General features: G+C 37.0%; 3 protein-coding genes across 3 annotated transcripts; 2 read left to right on the plus strand and 1 right to left on the minus strand.

Annotated features, from left to right (window-relative positions):
- Positions 1-1,097: 1,097 nt before the first annotated feature.
- On the plus strand, positions 1,098-2,984 carry LOC147392323 (Pentatricopeptide repeat (PPR) superfamily protein). Its single transcript, XM_086417261.1, has one exon. The coding sequence runs from the start codon at positions 1,216-1,218 to the stop codon at positions 2,593-2,595; it is 1,380 nt and encodes a 459-aa protein (XP_086273387.1). The 5' UTR covers positions 1,098-1,215; the 3' UTR covers positions 2,596-2,984.
- Positions 2,985-7,881: 4,897 nt separating this feature from the next.
- Positions 7,882-8,577, plus strand: LOC147392324 (EP1-like glycoprotein 4). Its single transcript, XM_086459172.1, has one exon. It carries the CDS (start codon positions 7,882-7,884, stop codon positions 8,575-8,577), a length of 696 nt encoding a protein of 231 aa, XP_086315298.1.
- Positions 8,578-11,435: 2,858 nt separating this feature from the next.
- LOC147392325 (G-type lectin S-receptor-like serine/threonine-protein kinase SD2-5) lies at positions 11,436-14,247 on the minus strand. Its single transcript, XM_086460241.1, has one exon. It carries the CDS (start codon positions 14,161-14,163, stop codon positions 11,605-11,607), a length of 2,559 nt encoding a protein of 852 aa, XP_086316367.1. The 5' UTR covers positions 14,164-14,247; the 3' UTR covers positions 11,436-11,604.
- Positions 14,248-14,497: the final 250 nt, after the last annotated feature.

Consider the following 14,497-nt stretch of genomic DNA (forward strand, 5'->3'; position numbering starts at 1 on the left):
CTCACGTGCTACAACAATAGAGACTTGTCATGACCTGGGGAACAGACCCAATCGCTTCTTACCATCTCAACTAACCCTTGATGAGTACTATTTTTTCATCTTATGTGCATTTCTAAAATATAGAACATTATTACACCTATTATTCCAATATAAACTAGGTAATATTTCTTTAACTAATATTAGAAGGTGGCATGTGCAAACATACATGTATCAAACATGTTTATTTGTAATTTAAAATATTGATTAAAGGATCTTTAAAAATACATAGTAAAACTGTCAATTTTGTAATTTTGAAAACTAAGCAACATGATTGCATATGTGGGTTGCAATTTTCTTGATTTTTATCAAAATGACCTTTGATTATATTAAGTTTAAATGTTAACGTGAGAGTATTTTTGGAATCCAGATTTTTGTGTCAAACTACTTCTACTCATGGTTTTTAATTCGTCTGAGACCAAGACAACTTGTTTGATTCGTTTTGATATTGTCCACTAAAGAGATGGGTTGACAAGTCATTTTAAACTTGATGTGTTTCTCAAAAGTCACTCTATTGTTGAACGAGACGACTCGAATAAATCGGGCAACTCGTCTGAGATGACTCGATCTCGTTCATGGATAAGATTGTCGTAGGATTCATAATTCATATTATTTATTGGATTTTGTTGGGGGTAAGATTTGAACTTAAAACCTTTTTTTTTTTAAGTGTGGTTGGTGTATGATTTTTTCATTTTTTATGAAATCTTAAAAAGAATATTTTTTTTTATTTATGATAGTTGAAAAGTTGAACATTTTTTAATTTATTTTATCTTGAGAGTTATAGAGATAACTCTCTAATTCTTTAGTCCCATATCGGATAAATATAAGATTTATGCTCAATTTATAAATATTCCCACTTTCCTACTTGCTTGAGTATGAGTGAGAAAAAAAGTAAATCTCACACCCACATGGGGGCTTAAGACATTATGAGACTATATCTCGAACCATTTTTATTATCTGATTTAACACATTAGGGAAGAAGAGAGGCAAGATGTCAAAAGAAGTTTTAAAACCATGCCTCTACTCATTATAGAATCTTTTTCTTGTGTATCCAAAGCAACGGCTCTGTGATTGGTGGGTGGGTGGGTTATCCAGTCCAATTGGGTTCGGGTTGGCGCCAAAATCACTAACCCTGCAACCCAATCCTGAGTTTCAGTTTCTCTTTCTCGTCGTGAAGTGATGGAAAATCTAAAGAAGGTATCTCCTTTCAGGCTCTCCTCTCTTCTTCGTCTCCAAAAGGACCCTAAACTCGCTCTGCAACTCTTCCGAAACCCTAACCCCAACCCCACTCAGAAACCCTTCCGTTACAGTCTTCTATCTTACGATCTCATCATCTCGAAGCTCGGTCGCGCAAAGATGTTCAACGAGATGGAACAAATCCTCGATCAAATGAAGCAGGAGACTCGATTTACTCCTAAAGAGATCATATTCTGCAACATTATCACATTTTACGGCCGTTCTCGCTTGTTCAAACAAGCTCTCCTTATGTTCGATCGGATTACTTCGTTTGGTTGCCAAAGAACTGTAAGATCTTTGAACACTCTCCTAAACGCGCTCTTGAATTGCAGAGAATTTGAAAAAATTCGAGAAATTTGCTTAAACATCGATGGATACGCTCCTGATGTTTGTACTTATAATATCTTGATAAACGCTTCTTGTTTATGTAATTCCTTCGATGATGCTTGGAATCTGTTTGATGAAATGCGGAGAAAGGGTATTCGACCAGATTCTGTTACTTTTGGAACTTTGATCTCTGCTTTTTGTGCAAATTCGAACTTAGATGAAGCTTTTAGGTTGAAAGAAGATATGGTGAAAATCTTTCATTTGAAACCCACTGTTTTTATTTACACTTCGTTGATTAAGGGCCTTTGTAAGGTTAATAAGTTGGATTTAGCTTTCAAGCTTAAGGAAGACTTGTCTCTGGACAAGAATCTAGGATTAGATTCGGCCGTTTATACTACTTTGATAAGGCAACTTTTTAGAGCGGGTCGGAAAGGAGAGGTTTTTCGGGTCTTGGAGGAAATGGGGGAAACTGGATGCAAACCCGATACGGTGACCTACAATGCGATGATCTCTGGGTTTTGTAATGAGAAGGATTTTGAATCAGCGTTTGGTGTTCTAAATGAGATGAGGGAGAACGGGTGTGAACCAGATGTCATTAGTTATAATATAATTATTGCTGAGTTTTGTAAAGAGGGAAAATTGAGAGAAGCAATTGATTTATTTGAAGATATGCCGAGACGTGACTGTGCTCCTGATGTTGTGACTTATCGAACACTTTTTGATGGGCTCTGTAATGGAATGGAGTTTATGGAAGCAGAGTTTATTTTGGATGAGATGGTGTTTAAGGGTTATGTTCCCCGCGTTGTCAGTGTAAATAAGTTTGTAAATGGGCTATGGAGGAAGGGGAATATAGAGCTGTTAGGATCAGTTTTGAGTAGTTTGGCTAAAGGAAATATTATTGATGTGGATACGTGGAGGATGTTGATTACCCTAGTGTGCAAGAAGGAGGGACCATTGAACATGTATGAATTAGTTGGTACTTCGATAATTTCATAATGGAGGCTCTACTGATCACCTTGAATTTGATTTTTTGTATCTATGGGAACAATAATGAATGGGTGATATAATTTAGTACTTACGCGTTACCGTCAAAGCGGATATTTTCAGTTTTGGGGTGGTTTTACTAGAAGTTTTCAGTGGGAGGAATAATTTAGATTACTCTAGACCTGAATCAGATGTGCATTATTGATGGACATTGTCGAAATTGAATATCGAAGTGAAGATATGCAGTCCCATGAAGAAGTTGTTAAGATGGTAAGGATTGGAATGTGGTGTTTAACTGGTGATCCATCAAGATATTAATTTTGGGTTTTCCCATGTTTTCCCCCCTCCAACCAGTTCTACTTCTTCTGTTTCTTATTTATTATAGGCCTTTGTACTCTCAACATCAAGATAAATTGTGGCTTTGTGATTTATAGTTGTTCTGCATTAAATTTTTTTTTTTTTTTTCTGACAGGCAAGACAAATACATTTATACACTGCAGTGTATGCTGAATTCAATCTCCTTCACTTCAAGGGGGAAAAAAAATTATTTCACTTCAATGAAATGTTCTTGTATTTTAGTTTTTCGAATTTATTAAATTTATGACACTTGATTGACCCGTCTTCTACACATAAACATTGGCCAAAACAAGGGGCAATGAGTTCCCATCACAGTTCTACCAAATGATTTTTTTTTCTAGGATAAAAATCTTAGGTAAGATCACTAATGAAGTTCAATTTGGATAAGAATTTTTGTTTTCCATTTTTCCTCTTGACGGGATAAAGCCTCAGGTTTCTTCTTTTGATTTTATTTTATTTTTACAATATAGATTAAAGGCTTAACCATCAATAAACAGAATGAAGAAATTACACGAGAAGGAAGAAAATCAATGCAATTGGATTAGTTCTTTATATACAAATTTAAGACAAATGATCCATACCCATGTATATATCAATGGACCAGGTTGATCTGGGACAATTTTGATTGACCGGACCAGATTTGTTCCGGCTTGATAGGAACCGTATTGGACATTTGTTGGATCAGGTTTTTTAATTAGATCTCAATATTTGGGTCCAAATTTGATCCATAACAATTGAGTCCAGATCGGAACAAATCTGATTTGACGTACAAAATATAAATAAACTTCATATATTTAAATAACATATATAATATAATTTACCAAAGGCCTGTAAGATTGGAATCCCTTGTTTTATTGCCAATGAACTGTGATCTTTGAACACTCTTAAATGCGTCCTTGAATTGCAGGGAATTTGAAAATTTTACTTAGATATCGATGGGTACAAGTCTCCTGTTGTGTCTACTTACATATCTTGATGTTTTTGTAATGAGGAGGATTTTGAAGCAGCCTCCGATGTCCTAAATGAGATGAGGGAGAAGGGGCATAGACCAGATGTTATTTGTTATAGTGTAATTACTTCCTTTAATTTGTTAATGTTGCAAGTTGTCTTTTAGTTTGAAATGTAGATCTACTGAGGGGCTAAACAATACGGACTGTTTTCAAGGTTAATGAAAGAGACTGAAAAGCAATATTTTTGTTATGTGGTACATTTTATTTTAGAGTTGGTTCTACCAAGAGAATTAACAACATTGACTGTGTTTTCAAGGTTAATAAAAGAGACTGAATTGTAATCTATTTGAACATTGTCCCTTAAAACACAGCTACCAGGCCTAAGCAAGGATAACAAAAGCTGAGCCGTAAACTTCCTTGCAAGAACATATTGGGATTGTTATCTCACATTTTTTTTTGATAAGTATAATATATTGCAAAGAGGAAAACCGTAAATAAATAGGCCCCGAGAAAGTCTCACAAAGAACAACAAGGAAAAGAAACAAACAACACTAATTACATAGCGAGTCCCATCTAAAAATAAAATCATCAAAAGAAATCCCCACGAACTCTATGTTTAGCTTAGACTATAGATATAATAAGCCCAAAATCTCTAAAAAATCAGAATGAGAACTTCTGATCTTGTCATTGAACACCTTGTTATTTCTCTAGTTCCAAATCTCCCAAGCAATAGCCGATGGAAGCATATCTCACAGGTAACGTTTTTTGGAGTGAAAAGCATTACTGATCCACTCCTCCAACAATGAAGAAAACTTACGAAGAAGTACCCAATTAATATGGAATAAACTAAAGAAATTTGACTAAATATTATAGGAGAATGAGTAATGAACAAAAATGTGATCAACCGATTCCCCTTCCATCAAGCAAAGGGGGCAGCAGTTGGGAGTGATCCAACCCGAGCAATCAAGTTATCTATCGTAAGAATCCTACCAAGGGAAGTCAACCAAACAAAGAAGGAGATTTTTTATGGCATTGACCTTAACCAAAAGATGGAATCTGGGATGACTCGCTCTGTCAGAGGAGTGAGTCATTTATAGAATGACCTTACAGAGAATATCGAGTCCTTCACTCTAATCCATTCCCACCTATCTTGTTCGTTTTCGTTAAGGTGAAACGTATGCAGGAGATCATGGAAAGATGTAACCTCAGTTAGCTCCCAATCATTAAAATTTCTCCTGAATCCCAAATCCTAAGTATGACTAGATTCGTTGCGAACCAAACACTGTTGAATTGAACAGTTCTTCTTAATAGAACAGTTGTATAAGAACGGAAATTGAGTTGCCAGAGACGAATTGTCGCACCACCTATCCTCTCAAAATCTAATTTTGTCTCACAAACTTGCTTTAAATCTAATCACTTGCTCAAAATCCTTACTAACTTTCAGAATCCCTTTCCATACACTGCACCCATACGAGACTTTAGACTCACCACTGTACCAGCCTAGACTCTTATCCCCGTATTTAGCCTTAATGACCTTCCTCCATAAACTACCCCTTTCCTCACTAAACCTCCAATGCCACTTATCTAACAACGCTCTATTGGCTAGTCTAAGGCCTCTTATGCCAAGACCCCAGTTCTTCTTGGGCATGCAAATCGTCTTCCATCTAATCAAATGATACTTCTTCCTACCGCTTTTATCATTCCACAAAAAGTTCTTCATGAGCCTTTCCATTCTAATTTCGACGGACCTCGGAAGCGTGAACAGAGAAAGAAAGTAAACTAGGATACTCGATAAGGTGCTTTTAATCAACGTCACTTTTCCTCCTTTATATAAATAATTAGCCTTCCATGTGCTTAACCTTTTTTCCAACCTCTCAATCACTCCATCCCATATTTTGGTACTATTGTAGGGTGCTCCCAACGGTAGGCCTAAATAGGAAGTGGGCAAGGTATCATACCCACAGCCTAGAGTTGTGGCCATCAAATGAATATCCTTTACCTCACCTACTCCGAATAGTTTGCTTTTCTGCAGGTTAGTATGTAACTCTGACATAGCCTCGAAACAACACAATAACACACGAAGCACCCTCACTTGGTCCCTCAAGTTCTCTAAAAAGATTAGGGTATCATCTACAAATTGAAGGTGAGAAATCAAAGATCCTTCATCCACCCTAAACCCCGAAAGCTTACTTTTATCAACTGCTCTTCTAAACAATCTCCCCAAAGCTTCAGTAATAATAAGAAACAAAAAGGAAGATAGAGGATCTCCTTGCTTCAAACCTCTCGACCCTCTTAAAAACCAGCCGGGCTCCTGTTGACAAGAATTGAGTAAGAAACCGTCGTAACACATTTCATTATCCAATTTATCCACTTCGATCCAAAACCCATACTCCCCATCATATATTCTAAGAACGCCCAACTCATGTGGTCATAAGTCTTTTGTAAATCGATTTTCCCTATCAACCCCTCTTTCTTATTTTTTATTCTAGAATCTAGACACTCATTAGTCATCAAAACACCATCTAAAATTTGTCTACCCTTGATAAACGTCCCTTGCTCATCCCCTATAAGACTTGGGAGGATTGTTTTCAACCGCAACGCTAGCACTTTGGATATGATCTTATACATCGATCCCACCAAACTAATGGGTTTGAATTCTCCTAGCTTATCCGCCTCGACTCTTTTAGGGATCAAAACCACAAAAGTGTTATTAAGACTATAATTCAAGTATTTCCTTTCTTGCAATTCCTTAATGACCTCCATAAAGTCTCTCGAAACGAAAACCCAACAATGTTTGAAAAACTCCATATCCCCTCTCATCGACAAAAGAATTGATTTAACCTCCTCCTCCCTTATTTGTCTTTCCAACCACTCTCTATCCTCCTGATTCAACGAATTAAAGTCTAGATTATCCGGCATCGGTCTCAATGGTTCTTTTTTCCTTGTACAGATCTTTGTAGAAATTCACCACCCCTTCCTTAATCTTCTCTTCTCCTACCACCATCAAATCATTGATGTAGAGCTTATCAATCTGATTACTTCTTCTATGGGAGTTGGCAACTTTGTGAAATTTTTTTATTTTGTTATCCCCTTCTTTCAACCATTTAACCATCTACTTTTGTTTCCAACTTATCTCATCCATAAGTGCCACTCTTTGGAATTCCACTTTCAACTCTGTTCTTTTACTCCTTTCATCCAAGTTAAGATTCCTTTCTTCCTCCTTTTTGTCCCACATTTCAATGTTTGTCAAAATCTCTTTTTTTCTCCCTTCAATTCTCCCAAGAACTTCTTTGTTCCACACTTTCAACTTGTCCTTCAAGAATTTGAGCTTCTTCTTGAACACACAACCTGGATTTCCTATGGCCGGATACTCATTCCACCACTTCCTAACTAGATCTAAAAAATTTGGTTGAACCAGTCACGTATTTTCAAATCTAAAGGGAAGAGAGTGTTGTCTAGGGTGACTTGCCTCCAAAAAAATTGGGGTGTGATCAGAGACAGGACTAGGACTAGCCGAATGAATCACATTTTGAAACTTTTCCTCCCAAGCATTATTAACCAGAAACCTGTCTAATCTGGACATCGTAGAGTTACCTTGGTTGTTGGACCATGTGAAACGTCTATCAAGGAGGGGGAAATCTATTAAGCGGTGTCTACCTATAAAATCATTAAAATTTCTCATCCCCTTAGATATATTTGAACCCCTATTCTTCTCTTGAGTAAATCTGGTAACATTAAAGTCCCCACCCAAGATCCATTGTTTGTCCCAATAACCCGCGATGTCTTCAAGTTCCTCCCAAAATTGAGTTCTCTCCTTACTAATAGTTGGGCCATAAATTCCAGTGAATACCCATTGGAATTCTTCATCCCTTTTCTTGCACATAATAGAAATCGAAAAGGCTCATAGTAGGTTGTCTGTCACTTGGATCCAATCTTTATTCCACATCATAATAATCCCACCGGCTAAACCAAACTCATTTTTCTCTTGTTCATGATTTTCTTTATTTGTTATCTCCTGGTGGTTGCTCGGGCTCTGAACTCCACCGTCGTCTTCTCTGTCAATGACTCGACAACTTGGACAAACAATGAAGACTCATTTCCTACAACAATCCATTTCCTTGATGGCTGGATGGCACGTTTCATTCTTTTGAATGAGATGGGAATGTCAAAGTGGTCCTGGCTAACATATACTTGCTTTGGATATGGTTTCTTATGCAAAGCATCAGTTGCTCATTCATGCTACATGGCTATGGTCTTAGTAGAGGGGTTCAACAGATCCATCTCAGAAATTCCTCCACAAGTGATCTGGTCAGCAAATGGAGACAACCCTGTTGGAGAAAATGCAACTATTAAATTCTCCAATATTGGAGATATGATCCTAGAAGATGCCGATGAAACTGTTGTTTGGTCTGCTAATATGTCTGGTGAGTCCATTATTGGCATGAGTATCTATGATAATGGAAACCTGGTTCTTTTTAATCAAACCAACAGAACTGTTTGGCAGTCTTTTGACCATCCCACAAACACACTTGTTGGACAAATGCTGAGAAAAGAACAACAGCTTCTGTTGACCATATCTTCTACAAATTTGAGTCAGGGATTGTTTTACATTGCTATAGATTACCTGTCTATGTCTGCGTTTTTAGAAGGGGAAAAGCCCACTCAGTATCTGCGTTTCAGACCATAAGATGTAGCACTTGGTTCTTGTACTTTGCAATATATAAGATTCAATAAGGCGAAATTTATGTTCTATTTTCAAGGAGAGAAAGGTACTTCGCAAGTTCCATTAACCATTCCCAAATTGGTAAGCCTTCAATTTTTGAGGTTGGATGTTGATGGGGATTGAGGATTTATGGCTGGGACTTGAAAAGTGGGTGGAGAGTGATTTATGTTCTCTTAAATGGACTAGATGAGTGTCAGTTCCCTCTAAAATGTGGGAGGTATGGGGTTTGCAATGATGGGCAGTGTAGTTGTCCCAGAGGAGTTGATGGGATTGATCACTTTACACTAATAGATAGCCGATTGCCAACAAATTGCTCCTTCATTGTCGCAGGTTACATCTAATCAGTCCCAACTTGTAAATTTTGGAAATCTATCATGTTGCAGTTGGAAGATGGGAAGAAGAGTTGTTCATGATATTGGTAAGGATTGGCATCAAACAAGATCCATTTACAGATTGTATCTTTAAAGGATCGAGAATCCATGTAGTAGAGAGGTTTGCAGTTGAAGTGGGATAATCAATATAAATGGCATGAATTAGGAAAGGAAAAGATGAAACAAGGAGAAGGTGAAGTAACCACTTCAAGGATGTAGAACTCTCTTCTACAATTGAAGCCATTAATTATGAGTTCTCGAAAGATCTTCCTATTATTACAAATTCCCTATTAGCAGTTGTTTATTTTTAATGCATAAATTACCCCATTGTGACTGATACATTGTCCACGGTTGGGCATAAAATATCGAATACCATTAAAATGTTATTTATATTTTAAAATATAAAAATGTCCTACTAGGATGGCAGTGGGTCAGGTCGGCTTGAATTGTTCATGTTGTGTTGAGGTAAGGGTATTCTGTAAATTCACCCAACCACTTAATGATGTCAAAAGCTTAAATCAGAACTCTTCACATTTATTAAAGAGATAAACTGACCCGAACTGTGTAATCTGTTCAATAAAGTTCTAATCCTAAGTAACAAAAATAAGTTTCATTTCCAGAACTTCTAATCCATGTAGGACAAAACACGTAGGGCAAATGGTAGGGTGCCCAACATTTCATAAATATATATTAGGGGCCTTCAAGGGCCACATTTGAAAATGCATTTAAAGAAATATTTTTCAATATATGGGTTAGAAGTTTCAGAATGAGATTGTGAACCATTGATCTTTTTACCGAAAATTTGTGAATCACTTTTGATGGATTTAGAAATTTCAGATTGGCCTGATTTTTGGTGATGATGATTTCCTCATCGTAAAGCTCATCATCACAAAAAAATCAGTCCAATCAGAAACTTTTAGGTTATATAAGACAAATTTTGTCAGTCAAATTTGTTATTTTAAGATTGTCAATCTTAGGATGACAAAACGGTGACAAATTTTTTTTCTTATGTGGGTTAGAAGTTTCGGATTGGTCTTATTTTTGGTGAGGATGATCTCCTCATCGTAGAGCTCATCCTCACAAAAAATCAGCCCAATCAGAAACTTTTAAACTATATAAGACAAATTTTGTTAGTCAAAGTTGTCATTTTAAGATTGTTAGTCAAACGCCCCCCATATAGGGGAGTGTTCGGTTGGCAATCTTAGGATGACGAAATGGTGACAAATTTTTTTTTCCTATGTGAGTTAGAAATTTCGGATTGAATTGATTTTTTGTGAGGATGATCTTTATGGTGAGGAGATCATCCTCACCAAAAATCAGCCCAATCCCATTCTGAAACTTCGAACCCCAATTCACAAGTTGAAGAATCGCGGACCATCTAATTTTTGTAAACCACTTTTGATAAGGTTAGAAGTTTTGGAATATGCTGATTTTTGGTGAGGGTAATCTCCTTACCATAGAGATCATCTTCTAAAAAAATCAATGAATTTAGAAAGGAAATCATCATCACCAAAAATCAGTCCATTCCAAAACTTTTAACCCATAAATTGAAAAATGCTTGTCTTTACACGTGTTTGCCAAATAGCGTTCTCTCAACCGTTTAACGAAACTATAGGAAACTAAAAGAATAAAGAGCTATGGAGGATCCACTCCCCCTCACATAACAGTATGCATGCTCATGTGGCTTTTTGTTTGTAGAGAAAATTTTATTTCTCCATTTTTATTTCTATTTTTAATAAGAAAGTGGGTTAGTTGCTAGTTATCATTTAAGAAAAATATTGGCTCTTGAGTTTAAGATACTTTCTCTTAGAATTTGCATAGGTTGTGGGTATGTGTCATGGCCTCCCTGGTGTACCATTGGTTGGACATGGAAAGGGCTACAGAGACCATGGGATTGAAGTGGAGCCATCACATGACAAGGTGGAATGGTAGGGAGGAATGTGATTCATCCCATGTCAAATAAAAGAATGGTCAGATCCTGACTTATAAAGACAAATTAGACATTACATAGTATAATGCATTTTAAAGTCGTACGGACTTCAACCCAAAACTGAGAATATTGTACTCTTATGAGCCGGGGGTATTACATTATGTACATATATAAAGGATCCATAAAAAAAAGAGAAAATCACTATGAAGATCATGAAAATTAGTTTCTTGGAACCTTCTTCCGACCTAAGTCAACGTCTTAGGTTTCTGAATTTCTTTCATAAATCTATCTATCATGGACCGAGGTCACCTATTATAATGTATCAAGCCTCACCTAATCAATGGATATTTAAAAATGTTCTAGACAAATAACTGACTTATGAGTTTAAGCATACTAATTGTGCTGTATAATGTGCAGCCTACATGAATCGCAAAAGAAAGAAAGAACAGAGCTACTAAGGCTTTCGAAAACAAATGAATGATGGAGTATCCCAGTGAACATCACAAGAAGACCATTAAACATAACCACATAAGCCTCAATATGGTAGGTTTACAATACAGAAAAATACAACAAACTAAATGGCTAATAATAATCATAAGAAGTACTAATCTCCAAACACAAGGAAAAAAGAACAACAAGAACAACAACAAAAAAGAATACCATGGGACATATACTTCTGAGTCATTCCCTTCATCTTGGACCGGATAGGATTGATGCAGATTGTGAAGTTGAAGCAACTGGATTGACTTCTCTTGCAGCCACAACAGGTGGCAAAGTTAAGAAGGTAAAGTCGGAGATAGGTTCTATATCGATTTCACCTTCTAAAACCTTCACCACCATTGACATGGACGGCCTTCTATTGTAATCATCTTGTAAACACCAAATGCCAATCCTTATCATCTTCACAGCATCTTCTATATGTCGTTGCATTTCCTCAGTGTGTTTGTCGACTATATCAGACAATTGGTCTTCTTCTGCCTTCTTCTTCACTACAAGAAGTAGAAATTCATTTTCTTCAGGTTGTGAGTAATCTAAATTCTTCCGTCCACAAATAATTTCCAAGACGACAACACCAAAGCTATATACGTCAACTTTCTCTGTAATCCTTCTGTTCAACCACCACTCAGGGGCCAAATAGCCTCGTGTTCCCCTCATTGTAGTCATCACATGGCTTTGATCCCTGTCGATCAACCTAGCTAACCCAAAATCAGAAATCTTAGCACTGAAGTTGTCATCAAGGAGGATATTTTGAGGTTTAATATCCAAATGAGCTATTCTCATTCGACAGCCCTCGTGGAGATATGCTATTCCTTTGGCTATATCAATGATGATCTTTCTCCTGGTTTGCCAACCAAGAATAGGATCTTGGTCTTTGCAAAAGATCCATTTATCCAAGGACCCATTGCACATGTACTCATAAGCCAAAAGTCTATGAGATTTCTCAGCACAGAATCCAACGAATCTTACCAATTTGAAATGGTGAATGCTGCCTATTGTCCTGACCTCTGCTAGAAATTCCTTTCTTCCTTGGCCTACATAATCCAAGCGCTTTACTGCAATTTTGGTTCCGCAGTTGAGAATTCCTTCGAAAACAGAACCAAATCCTCCTCCTCCAATCCTTTTATGGAAATTCCCAGTGGCGGATTTCAAATCTTCATAAGAGAATCTCCTGGGCATTCCAAATGCTTGAGCTAACAAATCCTCCTCTTCCCACTCTGCATCATTTACCTTAGCTTCTTCCTCTACACCCTTTCTCTTATGAAAAACTACAAACCATAAGCTAAAAATGAGGAAAGAAGCAAGAAATATTCCAAGAACAGAAACCAAAATAATTTTTGTCCGAACATATTTCTTTCTTGAAGCTTCTGATGGACTATTCCATGGTGTTTGAGGATTGGGACTTGGTGCGACTAAGGACCTCTGCACCTTGACAAATGTGGTGGAATTATAGCCAACAATGTCATCTCTACTTGTCATTAGAGAAAAGAGCTGGGATGGTAAGGAACAATTACCATTTGATACATTCCCACGGTGCTGGAACAGAGCTGCTTTGCAAGAACAGTTGTTCAAACAGGCGTTTTTGCAGCTCTGAATATCTGTATTTGTAAGAAGTGCATCGAAATTGAAATAAGAAACATTGACAAGCTCTAGAAGGAGATGAAGCTGAGGGGATTTACATGACAACTGGGTCATTTCTACACATCCAAGACTGGGTTCCCTAAAATTTAATTGCCTAAAATAGCTTGGATCTCCATCTATTCCAATGGGACAACTGCAATCTCCATTTGAACAAATCCCATAACTTCCACAGACTTTGGGATAGGCACAGTCACCCAAAGTGCTTGTCAAGATGTCGTCAACCACATTCACCAAACCACTTTCCCATCGATACACTCTTAGATGCCCATCTGTATCCAACTTCATATAAGGAAACTTACCATATCCATCAGTGAAATAACTCACTGATGTTAGATTGCTAGATTCTCCCTCGATAAAACGCAGCTCTACAGTTTTGAAGACTTGACCAGGACGAAAGACTCTACCATACATTTGAGGGGGACTAGACTCTATAAAAGCATACAACCCATCATCGAAAACAGAAAGATAATACAAACCCGAAGTTAAATTCGATATGGAAACACTGGAAATTAGCGTTTGTCCGACCTTCAACTTCTGCCCAGGAAGCCAAGTGTCGGTTGGGTAATCTAAAGATTGCCAAACAATCGTGTTTTTTGTATCGAAAAGCACAAGATTACCAGTTTCAGTGATGTTCAAACCTGCAACAAACTTATTGGATGTGTTGGTGGACCAAACTAAAGAATTATCTGCGTCTCTCAAGACCAAATCTCCATCTGAGGTGAGTTGAAGTGTGGAGTTCGGTTTCACAGGTTTGTCGCTATTTGCAGACCAGAGCACTGGAGGGTCACTGCCGCAGATGGATTTTGTTTGCAAGATTGAAACAGAGCTTGGTTCGCAGACAAAGATTACAAGATAAAAGGATGAATCAAGGTTTCCATTGATAGAGAAACCAAATCCGATTATTGGAAGATTGGATGAAGAGTGGTTCATGATATTGGTAAGTATTGGCATCAAACGAGACCCGTCGAGAATCCATGTAGTAGAGAGGTTTGCAGTTGAAGTGGGATAATCAACATAAATGGTATGAATTAAGAAAGGTACAGATGAAACAAGGAGAAGGTGAAGTACCCATTTCAAGGATTTAGAACTCTCTGCTACAATTGAAGCCATTAATTATGAGTTCTCCAAAGAGAAAAGACCTTCCCATTATTACAAATAACCCATTAGCAGTTATTGTTTATTATTAATGCATAAATTACGCCATTTTGACTGATATATAATCCGAGTTTGGACATAAAATATCGAATACTATTAAAATATTATTTATATTTTTAAAATATAAAAATGTTCTATTGGGACGGCAATGGGTTGGATTGAATCCTTCGTCTCCTATTGAACTAAGGGTGTTCTATAAATTTACCCAACCCAAACCCGACCCACTTGACAATGTCAAAAGTTTAAATTTGAACTTTTCACAATTATCAAATACATAAACTGACCTGGC

Source organism: Akebia trifoliata, chromosome 11, assembly GCF_017979445.1.
Source record: "Akebia trifoliata isolate Shusen 1 chromosome 11, ASM1797944v1, whole genome shotgun sequence".
NCBI classification, from domain to species: domain Eukaryota; kingdom Viridiplantae; phylum Streptophyta; class Magnoliopsida; order Ranunculales; family Lardizabalaceae; genus Akebia; species Akebia trifoliata.